The sequence below is a fragment of the Hemitrygon akajei genome, unplaced genomic scaffold (assembly GCF_048418815.1).
Source record: "Hemitrygon akajei unplaced genomic scaffold, sHemAka1.3 Scf000139, whole genome shotgun sequence".
Classification (NCBI taxonomy): Eukaryota; Metazoa; Chordata; class Chondrichthyes; order Myliobatiformes; family Dasyatidae; genus Hemitrygon; species Hemitrygon akajei.
In genome coordinates, this window is record NW_027332025.1 from 401256 (window position 1) to 413704 (window position 12449).

A 12449-nucleotide genomic window follows, 5' to 3' on the forward strand; every position below is an offset into this window, starting at 1 on the left:
AGAACATCCTCAGCATCGTCTGGTAGATGTTAAAGGACCTCAGTCTCCTCAGGAAATAGAGACGGCTCCGACCCTTCTTGTAAACAGCCTGAGTGTTCTTTGAGCAGTCCAGTTTATGGTCAATTCGTATCCCCAGGTATTTGTAATCTTCCACCATGTCCACACTGACCCCTTGGATGGAAACAGGGGTCACCGGTGCCTTAGCCCTCCTCAGGTCCACCACCAGCTCCTTAGTCTTTTTCACATTAAGCTGCAGATGATTCTGCTTGTACCATGTGACAAAGATTTCCACCATAGCTCTGTACTCAGCCTCATCTCCCTTGCTGTTATTGGAGTATAAAAGTATAAATTTACCAAAACTATGAAGTCAGTTTTCAAACGTGCTATTTGATTGAAACTGCTATTTGATATGCATGGGTAGAAGAATGAAAACTTAAGAATGTAGAAGACAATAGTATGTTAATGAGAGGTAGCTAAAGAACTAAAGAAATGTAGATTAGAACATTGGTCAGTTCTGAGATTGCTATTTGCTATGCATGTACCCAATTTAGTAGCAGACTGAAATCCTAAGAATGTAGAAGACAATAGTATGTTAATGAGTGGTAGCCAAAGAACTAAAGAGATGTAGATTAGAACATAATTAAGTCACATAATCCTAGGACTATTATTTGCTATGCATGTATCCTAAAAATGTAGAAGACAATGGTGTGTTAATGAGAGGTAGCTAAGAGATGTAGATTAGAACATGATTAAGTCAATGGGTAGAAACAATAGGGACATGATGTACGTGAGGTACGAGTAATACGCAACTATAGATCGATTGCATATACTAATACAACTGGACCAGGAGATTGCTATAAAAAATGCTGTGTCCGAGGATCGGGGGGGTGGGGGGGGGGGGCAGTCAGCGATTAGCTCAATGACTGTCTCAGCTTTGATTTGCAAATTAAAGTTTAACCCTTCTTGAAGAATCTTCTGCATCTCTTTGTCATTTGTGGGGCACAAGAAACCACGACAAAATTGGCGACCACGGCAGGACCGGATAGAGACCCGCGGAAAGGAAAAGGCAGATTGGGGACGCTTCCCAGTCCTCTAGGGACCCCCACAAGGCTAACAGAATTAAGGGTGCACCCAAACAAAAGGTAAGTGCTTTTCGCGACAATTCGGACTAAGAATTCTGTTGGCTTTGGGGAGGTCTTGGAGTCTCAGAAGTGTGGAACCACTGTCGAAGGGTCTCTCCGGTCCAAAGAATCTGGCAGAATTGGGGGTTAACAGAGGAGGCTCAGAGGATTGATCAAGAACACTGCAGTGAGGGTAAGTACAAATGTTAATAAGAAGTTAAGAAAAATTCCACGTGGTGTTGGTAAATCCCTGTGGGTACCGCTTCGTATGAAACGAAGGGCTGAACGGGCAGGGAAAGGAAAATAGACTAGGCGTAGAATTAGAGTAAGTTTAGTTACGAAAAAGTCCACGTGGTGTTACAGGAAGACAAAGTCCACGTGGTGTTACAGGAAGACAAAGTCCACGTGGTGTTACAGGAAGACAAAGTCCACGTGGTGTTAGACTAGGAAGACAAAGTCCACGTGGTGTTAGACTAGAGTAAATAATATTATCCAGTAAAGAAACTGAATCTCTGAAATACCTTAAAAAGAGCGAATAACATGACAGGTAAAGGAACAGCAGTAGAGATTCTGAGCAAAAAATTCCCGTTAATTAAAAATGAGATCACAAAAACTTAAGAAAAATGGGAAAAAAGAACCAAAAACCTGGTCACAAAGTGGCCAAGAGAAGGAACGTTTGATGTAAATTTGTGCGAAGAAATGGAGGGACTAATAAAAAATTACAAACCAAAAGATAAATCTAAGAAAAGAGGGCAAAAAAGAGAACGAGAAGTGGAAGTGCTAAAACTCTTCAGAACGGAGGGGGAAAGGCTGAGGAGGACAGGTAGAATATTGATTACAAGCGAGGAAAACACTAAGGTGCTGGAGAAACAGCCTGTTAGAGAGAGAGAAGGGTACGGTGAGAAGCTGGCTTCGGCTCCGTACCCGGATGCGAAAGAAACAGAAGAACCCCCTCCCTATAATGAGGAAGGAACCCCTAAGCAGTGCCCCCTGCTGACGGGAACAGTAAACATGCAGGGAGAAGTACAGGTTTGGGATAATGAAGAGGAGAAAAAACAATACGGGACGGAAAAAGCGGCGATATGGCAGGAGATACAGGCAGAAAGGATAAAGATAGAACAGGTACAGAGAGAAATGCAAGAACAGATTGAACGGATGAAATACTTGAGAGAGGAAAAGGAGTATGAGGAGTATCGGTTATACCATAGAAATAAACAGACTAGAAAAGAAAGTGACTCATCGGAGGAGTAAGAGTGAAGTGGAAAGAGAGGATACGAGAATTTGTGGGGAAAAGGTAGGAGGCAGAAACCTAGAAGAGAAGAAGGAGGCAGTAGGGGAGCGACTTGCGGAAGTAGAGAGAGAGCTAGATACGTTACTGAAAGGGGATTGCCAGGAGAGATGCGAAAAATACTCCAGGGGCCAACCAAGTATTGAATCAAGACAGAAAGGGAGGACTGCACAGGGAGACCGAGGGAAGAGCAGGACCCCGGAGACATTTGTGTGGGAGGCAGTAAAGACATACCCTGAGGCAGTTGGGGAGTCAGGTGAGGAGGAGAGCCGGAGCAGGTGGGAAGAAGGAGGAAGAATGATGCCGTTGTTAGGTAAAGGATCAGGACAAGTGCAGTATATCCCTTGGGGATCCCAGGACCTAGAAGGGCTGAAAAACACTCTGCGCAATTTACATGAAGGAGCAGGGAAATGGATTAGAGCCTTTGAAGAAGAAACAGCGGGACGATTATTGGCTATGGGAGATTTGAAGGCACTGTTGATAAGGTTGATGGGAACCTCCAAATTTAACGAACTAATGGAAATGGCTGGCATAGTAAACGCGAACGACCCGAGAACTGATGGAGATGGGTTTGACAGAGTGAGACAGAGGGTATGGCAGGCCCTCAGAAAGCTTTATCCACTTAAAGTGGACCCCAAAGCCTTAAAAGGGGATCCACTGGGAGACACTGAAAACCCAGCAGCCTACATAGAAAACCAGTTGAAAAGGTGGAGACTGGAGACTGAGCAAGAGGTGGAGAATAGCTTATTTATGACCTCACTGTTCCGACATAGCATTTTGGATGCAATGTCTCCACAAGTAAAATCCAAATTGGAGGAAGTCGTTGGGCTGACGTCAAAGACCCCACAAGAATTTAGAGACCACGTAGTCCATGCGGTTGAGAAATACCAGAAAGACAAACTAAGGTTGGCTGAGCAGCAGGAAGAGGTGCAAAGAAAGTTAATACAAATGCAGCTCGGAGAACTCAAAAAGAAGGAAAAAGAGAAAAACAAAAAGATGCTGCCAGCAACCACCAGTTCGAGTACAGCCATCGAACTGGACAAAGCACGGTTATATGGAGGGACCGATCATACTGTAAGACAAGGGCTGGAAAACCCCATGCCAATAAATGTCTTTGAGGGAGCATTCCCACAAATGCCCTATCAGGAACAGACTAACTTCAAACAGCCCAGATAGGACTGGAAGTCCCAAGCAGGGGGACAGAGGAGCTATGGGCAAAGGGGACCAGTGAGGAAACAGTGGGAAAGAGAGGTAGAGAGATTGTGCTGGGAATGTAATCAGCCAGGCACATGAGTAGAGATTGTCCGTTTATACTATGGCCTGTCACACACCAGCAGGAACCGATAAGAAGGGAACTAAAGTTTAGCCAAGGACCAGCCCCCACAGGCCCAAGCGGACCTGTGGACCCCTATGCGAGGTATTAGGGTGCCCTGAGAACTTGACTGGAAAGGGACATTACCCAATGATAACAAGGGAGGCAGATGAGGAACCATTGTTCAGGTTATGTTAGAAGGGCAACTGACACCAATGATGATAGATACTGGAGCCACGTACACTTGCGTACAGCCACAGTATGCCCTTCACCTTCCCATGTCAGGAAAGTTTATTAAGACGGTAGGGTACTCGGGGAAAACACAGTTGACACAGTGCACGGCTCCAGTGCGGTTGAGAATGGGAAATAAAGAAATTGTTTTGCCGGTGCTAGTATTTCAAGGAACTCCGATTAATTTGTTAGGCAGAGATGCCTTATTGAAACTGGAATTAAAATTAGAATGCACCAGAACTGGATTGAGTGTGAAAAGAGCAGGGGCTCAATTGATAGTGCAAGAAGACAAGAAGGTTAATGTCTTTTGGATAGGAGACATCGCAGATCAGATTCAGGAAACCTGGCAAAAATGGAAAAAGGGCGTGCAGGCTATATTACTCAGGGCTGTAATGCCCAAATCTGAGCTACATTGTACAGTGATTTTTGACGAGACTCAGAACAGGGAGTTAGAGGAGAGATGACACCTGGAGGTATGTACCCAACAGCACCTGAAGGGGGGGGGGGGGCTGTGATAATTGCAAAGCAAGGGGCAGCTTTACAAGTTAAGTGGAACACCTTTTTAGAAAAATGGTACAGGATACCGGAGGCTGCGCCCCACGTAACGTTATTGGTAAATAAGGGGTATCAGTCTAAAGGCTTAGGAACTTTAGTTAAGAGTGCTGAAACCGTAACAGTGTGGAGGAAAATCACGCCAGAGGTGTGGAGATCAGAAGACAACAGTTGTATTAAAATAATGGTAAGTGTAGATATGGTAGGGACAGTGAGAGAGGTCGAAATAACTCCCCAACCACACATGCCCTTGCTGGGAAAGGAAAGAGGCCAGTAGAAAGATAAAAGGTTAGATGAGTTGCCGTCTATTCTGTGGTCACAGCATGACACGGACGTAGGGGAAATAAAAACAGCTAGTCCGGTGGAAATAAGGCTGAAAAAAGGAGCAATTCCACCCAGGAGACCACAATACCCACTAAGACCAGAAGCAGAAGAGGGAATAGCATCGACAGTGCAGGGGTTGCTTGAAATAGGAGTGCTTAAAAGAGCAAACAGTCCATGCAATACCCCGTTGTTGCCGGTATTAAAAGCAGATAAATCTAAGCGGAGATTGGTGCATGATTTGCGAGCGGTAGATGATGTGGTAGAGGACTGGCCAGCGGTAGTCCCCAACCCACACACGCTTTTGACTAATGTTCCACCAGAAGCAAGTTACTTTTCAGTGATTGATTTGTGTTCGGCTTTCTTCAGCATTCCTCTCGCCGATCAGTGTCAGTATTTGTTTGCATTTACTTACAGAGGTGCTCAGTATACCTATACCAGAATGCCGCAAGGATTTAAACATTCACCACATGTTTTTAATCAGGTGTTGAAGGCAGACCTAGAGGGCATACCATTGGAAAGTACATTGTTACAGTATGTGGATGACCTGTTGATTTGCTCCCACAGTGAGGAACAGTGTAAGCAGGACACTATAACTCTGTTAGAGAAATTAGCGCGCAGAGGACATAAAGTATCCAAAAAGAAACTGCAATTTTGCACGCAGCAAGTGGAATACTTAAGCAGGGTAATATCCAAGGAAGTGAAGGCGATAGCATCATATCAGATTGAGGCAATAACTAAGGCCTCAAAACCCCAGACTGTAGGGCAGATGATGACGTTTTTGGGAATGGCAGGGTACAGCTCAGACTGGATAGGAGATTATGCTGAGATTGTGGCACCTTTGAGAAAGATAATGAAAGAAGCAGGAATTACAAATTTGAAGAACGGCTTACAGTGGAATGGGGAGGTGGAGATAGCTTTCAATACTATTAAGCAGGAATTGCAGTCAGCACCAGCATTAGCTTTGCCTGACTACGAGAAGGTTTTTCATTTGTATATATCCAACGGACAGGAGGGTTATGTCACAGCGGTTCTAACACAAGAGACAGGCACAGGAAAAGCAAAGCAGCCGATAGCATACCACAGTACGAGACTAGATAGATAGATAGATAGATACTTTATTCATCCCCATGGGGAAATTCAACTTTTTTTCCAATGTCCCATACACTTGCTGTAGCAAAACTAATTACATACAATACTTAACTCAGTAAAAAAAATATGATATGCATCTAAATCACCGTCTCAAAAAGCATTAATAGCTTTAAAAAGTTCTTAAGTCCTGGAGGTAGAATTGTAAAGCCTAATGGCATTGGGGAGTATTGACCTCTTCATCCTGTCTGAGGAGCATTGCATCGATAGTAACCTGTCACTGAAACTGCTTCTCTGTCTCTGGATGGTGCTATGTAGAGGATGTTCAGAGTTATCCATAATTGACCGTAGCCTACTCAGCGCCCTTCGTTCAGCTACCGATGTTAAACTCTCCAGTCCTTTGCCCACGACAGAGCCCGCCTTCCTTACCAGCTTATCAAGACGTGAGGCGTCCCTCTTCTTAATGCTTCCTCCCCAACACGCCACCACAAAGAAGAGGGCGCTCTCCACAACTGACCTATAGAACATCTTCAGCATCTCACTACAGACATTGAATGACGCCAGCCTTCTTAGGAAGTACATTCGACTCTGTGCCTTCCTGCACAAGGCATCTGTGTTGGCAGTCCAGTCAAGCTTCTCGTCTAACTGTACTCCCAGATACTTGTAGGTCTTAACCTGCTCCACACGTTCTCCATTAATGATCACTGGCTCCATATGGGGCCTAGATCTCCTAAAGTCCACCACCATCTCCTTGGTCTTGGTGATATTGAGACGCAGGTAGTTTGAGTTGCACCATATCACAAAGTCCTGCATCAGTTTCCTATACTCCTCCTCCTGTCCATTCCTGACACACCCCACTATGGCCGTGTCATCAGCGAACTTCTGCACATGGCAGGACTCTGAGTTATATTGGAAGTCTGATGTGTACAGGGTGAACAGGACCGGAGAGAGTACGGTTCCCTGCGGCGCCCCTGTGCTGCTGACCACCGTGTCAGACCTACAGTCTCCCAACCGCACATACTGAGGTCTATCTGTCAAGTAGTCCACTATCCAATCCACCATGTAAGAGTCTACTCCCATCTCTGTTAGTTTGTGCCTTAAGATCTTGGGCTGGATGGTGTTAAAGGCACTAGAGAAGTCAAGGAATGTAATCCTCACAGCACAACTGACCCCCTCTAGGTGAGAGAGTGATTTGTGCAGCAAATACGTGATGGCATCCTCCACTCCCACCTTCTCCTTATATGCAAACTTAAGAGGATCCTGGGCGTGCCTGGTTTGTGGCCTCAGATTCTGTATTATCAGCCGCTCCATGGTCTTCATCACGTGCGACGTCAAGGCAACAGGTCTGAAGTCATTCAACTCCTTTGGTTGTGGTTTCTTCGGTACCGGGACAATACAGGATGTCTTCCACTGTCTGGGTACTCTTCTCTGCTCCAGGCTCATGTTGAAGATACGCTGTAGTGGTTCTCCCACTACAATGATGAGGTGGTACGGGCGTATCCACCCTGTTAACATAGATTGGCGGCGCTGTACTATGCATATGAAAAGGCATCATCTGTAAGCCTGAGCTATCCTGTGACTCTGTACACACACCACAAAGTAGCAGAATTGCTAGAAAGGGGAAAATCTATGCTGACGCCAGCCAGGATAGCAGCGTATCAGATGCTATTGACATTTCCAGACATAACTATACAGAGATACACTACCAGTAATATAGCCGATTTTGTCCCTTTGGACTATGAAGGAGAACCCCATGATTGTGTAGGGAAGACGATGGCATTTGCCAGATTGAGAGCAGATTTACGGTCAGAACCACTAGAGGATGCAGATAAAAAGGTTCTGTTCGTAGATGGCTCTTGTTATAGGGATTATGATGGAAATCACGCAGGATTCTCAGTGGTGCAGCAGGATCAGTCGAGCTATAAGATTATTAGGATGGAGTCCTGTCCCCAACCGTGTTCCGCCCAACTAGCAGAACTCAAAGCCCTGACAGCTGCGTGTGAAATGATGAAAGGTGAGAAAGTAGACATCTATACTGATTCAGCATATGCTCACGGAGTATGCCATTTGTTCAGGGCAGTGTGGAAGCAGAGAGGTTTTTTAAAAAAGTAGCGGAGATCCCATACAACATTGTCAGCAAATTCTAGACTTGATAAAAGCCATAATGAAACCTAAAGCATTGGCTATAGTAAAATGCCAGGCACATAAAAAGGGAAACGATGTAATAACAAAGGGAAATCAAGCTGCAGACGAGGCAGCTAGAAAAGCGTCTGGATGTACGTCAGCTGTCATTGCCCCCCAGGTAAGCCTAACTCCAGAACCTGACGTAGAGGACCTAATTGAAATACAAGGTAAGGCAACTTTGGCAGAACAGACAATGTGGAGAAAAAGGGGGCCAAGCAGAACCCGGAAGGTTTGTGGAGCACGGAAGACGGTTTGCTGGTAGCGCCCACCCCTCTACTGACGATTCTGATTTCAGAAGCGCATGGGATGGACCATTGTGCAAGGGGGGAAGTGAGAAGGAAAATAAAGAAGGATGGTTTTTGGTCACCTTATTTACAGGCTTCAGTGGACTTTGTTTCGTCACAGTGCGAGGTATGCGCACAATATAATGTTCGGAAGGGAATTACAACCCCAATAGGTCACATTCCTGTACCTGAAGGACCATTTAAACATTTAGTGATCGATTACGTAGACATTATAAAGACAGTGAGAGGGAAAAGATACATGCTGGTAGTAATTGATAGATTTAGCAGATGGGTGGAGGCGGTACCTTCAAGAGATCAAGCGGCAAAGGCAGTGGTAAAATTTCTGACAAATGAAGTGATCCCAAGGTTTGGAATACCTACAGAAGTTAGTTCAGACAACGGTTCAGCTTTTATTCAGAAAGTGGTCAAACTGGTACTACAGGCGCTCAGGATAAAGCAAAGGTTTGAATGTGTATACCACCCTCAGTCGCAGGGCATGGTAGAGAGAATTAATGGAACCCTGAAAGCCAAACTAAGCAAAATTTGTGCAGATACTAAACTTAATTGGGTCGATGCTTTACCGTTAGCATTGATGAGTTACCGCATGCAAACTAATCGAATAACATGCCTGACACCGCATGAGATGCTCACTGGGAGGCCCATGCCAGTGCCCCAGTGGAGAGGGCCGTATAAGGGACCTAGCTTGGAACAATTGGAAATAGAATTGAAACAATACATGCAGCAGCTAACTATGATACACAGGTCTATTTATGTCCAGGAAAAACAGAAAGAGCCGGAGACCGTACAAGGGGAAGGACGGATTAAACCAGGAGACCAGGTTTACCTGCGAGTTTTTTGGAGAAAGTGGAACAAGCCAAGAAGGGAGGGACCCTTTACGGTAACTAAGGCATCACCCACCGCAGTTCAGGTAGAAGGACGTTCCACCTGGTACCACCTGAACCATTGCACGAGGGCAGTCCTGCAAGGGCAATCAGGTGAAGTGTCCGAGGTAAGTGATGCGGAAGAGCAATTAGCAGGAGACAGACAGGGGGAACAAGAAGCTGACACTGCACCACAGGAGTTTGATCAATTGGTAAGGGAAATTTTTGATTCTGAGGATGGGCCTCAAGACCCTCAGGATGTGGTGGTGGATAATAGGGCTTCTCCAGATAATGGGGATGAGCTGGGAACGACCAGTTGTGCCCCTGGGGACAAAACACCCACATACTCTAGTAGTGCAGACTTGGGTACCATTAGTGGGGCAGATATGGAATGGGACTGGTAACCTGCAGAAAAGAAGTAAGAGGAGCACAACACTTACCTCCTCGCCATGGTTAAAGACACATACTAATCAGTGGTATCAATGGGCAGCTTACACGGCAGGAATGATGAAGAGACAGAATTGTTACCTGTGCTCAAGGGAAACCCCCACTCAGCATGTAGTTCCCATGCCTTATAACTCCTCCACTTGCAAGCGGTGGCGAAGAGAGCACAGGGAACAATGCGAACGACAGTGTCCAGGTCCGGGTAGGGCTTGTTTCATGAGGGTTTGCGTTAAAACAGATTCCTGCTATCAAAACTGTATGAACAATGCACCCATGTGCCCATATTGGTGTATGCTATATCAGGAGTCCTCGCAGTTTGACCAAAACAAACTTGCCTATCACTGTAATTATAGCAGACCCTGGGCTATAAACAAAAGAAGCCAGACACCTACACTGCCACAGCTTATAATGCAGGACCATCTGCATTATGAATGTTTCATGCGGGTGGGCACTCACCCAGTTGGCCATTTCCGAGGCAACTGCACTCAGACATGGGATGTAACCCCAGGTACAATGGAGTGCAATGGAGTCTCAGACTATCCCATTAGCAGACACTTGGTGGCTGTGTGGGCAGGAAGGAGGTCTGAGATCTACGCTCCCCCTCAGGTGGGCAGGAACATGTACGCGTGTCATGCTGCTTCAGGAAGTTATAATGTCCCCTGAAGTACAATCCAATGCTAACTTCCCTGAGCAGCGGACTCTGCTACGGCAGAAGAGAAAATATGACCCGGATCCGACAATCCGGTTTGACAGTATAGGGCAGCCCAGAGGTATACCTAACGAATTCAAGGCATGAAATGAGATTGCTGCAGGCTGGGAAGCTATCATACCTGTGATAGGAGTGAGCAAAAATGTTGAATGGATAAACTATATATACTATAATCAGCAGAGATTCATCAACTACACCGATGATGCACTGGAGGCCTTAGGGCAACAGCTGGATGCAACTAGCAGGATGGCGTGGCAAAACAGACAGGTACTGGATTGGCTTTTGGCAGAGAAAGGGGGTGTGTGTGTAATGTTTAGAGAACAATGCTGTACTTTCATACCGAACAATACTAGCCCAGAAGGGTCTTTCACCAGAGCAATGAATAAGTTAAAGAATCTGCGGACGGAGGTCAAACAGAATGCAGGGTTCGGACATCAGTTCTTTGATTGGTTAGAAAGTAGACTCGGAGGATGGGGAGCATGGCTGACTAAAATAGCAATAACTGTTAGTATTATATTGTTCAGCTGTGCGCTTCTGCTGTGCTGTTTTCTTCCTTGTCTCAAATCTCTTGTAGTGTGTGCTGCAACCAAACAATTTCCGATGCTCGTAGCAATTACTGAAGCAAGCTTAGTGGAGAAAGAAACACCGAAAATGTATCGTTACAGCCTACAACACCTGCAGGATGAACAGAAGCAAAACGACAGTGTGGGAGTAGATTGTAAGGGCTGCTGAGTCTTTTTCCCTGTCTCAGATACATAGGGACAGGTTTTTGGCTCAGCGGCCCAGGGTAACAGGGAGAGAATACTTTGAGGTCTTGGCGCAGAAAATTTAATTTAAGCCGAGATTTGGGAATAAGTGCTTGAGTTTATTGGGGCTTTTGTGCGCAAACTCTTAGTCTTCTTTCTCTGGGTGAGACCCTCTGGGTCTCAAAGGGGGGATATATTGGAGTATAAAAGTATAAATTTACCAAAACTATGAAGTCAGTTTTGAAACTTGCTATTTGCTATGCATGTATCTTAAGAATGTAAAAGACAATGGTGTGTTAATGAGAGGTAGCTACAGAAAGAGCTTACTATTTGCTATGCATGTATCCTAAAAATGTAGAAGACAATGATGTGTTAATGAGAAGTAGCTAAGAGATATAGAGAAGTAGCTAAGAGATATAGATTAGAACATAATTAAGTCACATAATCCTAGGACTACTATTTGCTATACATGTACCCAATTTGGTAGGAGACTGAAATCTTAAAAATGTAGTAGAAGACAATGGTATGTTAATGAGAGGTAGCTAAGAGATGTAGATTAGAACATGATTAAGTCAATTGATAGAAACAATAGGGACATGATGTACGTGAGGTACGTGTAATACGCAATTATAGATCGATTACATATGCTAATGCAACTGGACCAGGATATTGCTATAAAAAATGCTGTGTCCAAGGATCGGTGGGCAATCAGCGACTAGCTCAATGACTGTCTCAGCTTTGATTTGCAAATTAAAGTTTAACCCTTCTTGAAGAATCTTCTGCGTCTCCTAGTCATTTGCGGGGCACGAGAAACCACGACAATAGCAAGTCCGACAAGATGTTATAGCTCCGCGTAACGTGTCCACAATAAGCAACTTTTACCTTCATAATCTTCTCCAGCAACATCAGTGGTCTACCAGCTTCGGACAAAACCCTCTCATTTGAAACTTTCTCCACCCAGCTGATCTACAACATTCGTCGACAGCAGCACATTTCAAAAGCATGAATTCGTTTCATGTCATCATTCCTCAGGATCTATGTTTCTGATCCTCACCTCAGCACTGACCACACGTAACACTCGACGAAGCGGATTCTACTTTTGGATATCTACCTTCCGATTGCATAGTAGATCATTTAGTTTCATGAACTGGGTTTTAGCCATAACTATTCTCCTTCTGATCTCAAACTCACATCTCCCGTTATCTGTCAGAAAACTGCCAAGATAATCAAACTTTCGCACCTGTTCAATGTCTTGTCCATTGACTTGCAATGATACCATCATGAATG

At 45.0% G+C, this 12449-nt stretch overlaps 2 protein-coding genes across 2 annotated transcripts in view; both read left to right on the forward strand.

The window, feature by feature from the left end:
* LOC140723824 (uncharacterized) overlaps positions 1-12449 on the forward strand; it is a 746760-nt gene that overhangs the window by 23175 nt on the left and 711136 nt on the right. The window lies entirely within an intron of this gene.
* LOC140723830 (uncharacterized) lies at positions 8952-11882 on the forward strand. The gene is made up of 2 exons (XM_073038383.1): positions 8952-9391; positions 10597-11882. Exons 1-2 carry the CDS (start codon positions 8975-8977, stop codon positions 11146-11148), a joined length of 969 nt encoding a protein of 322 aa, XP_072894484.1. The 5' UTR covers positions 8952-8974; the 3' UTR covers positions 11149-11882.

Coding starts and splice junctions, on each gene's coding strand:
- LOC140723830 (XM_073038383.1), top strand. CDS start 8,975: ATGAGTTACCGCATGCAAACTAATCGAATAACATGCCTGACACCGCAT. Junction 9,392..10,596: donor AATCAGGTGAAGTGTCCGAG/GTAAGTGATGCG, acceptor TATAATCAGCAG/AGATTCATCAACTACACCGA.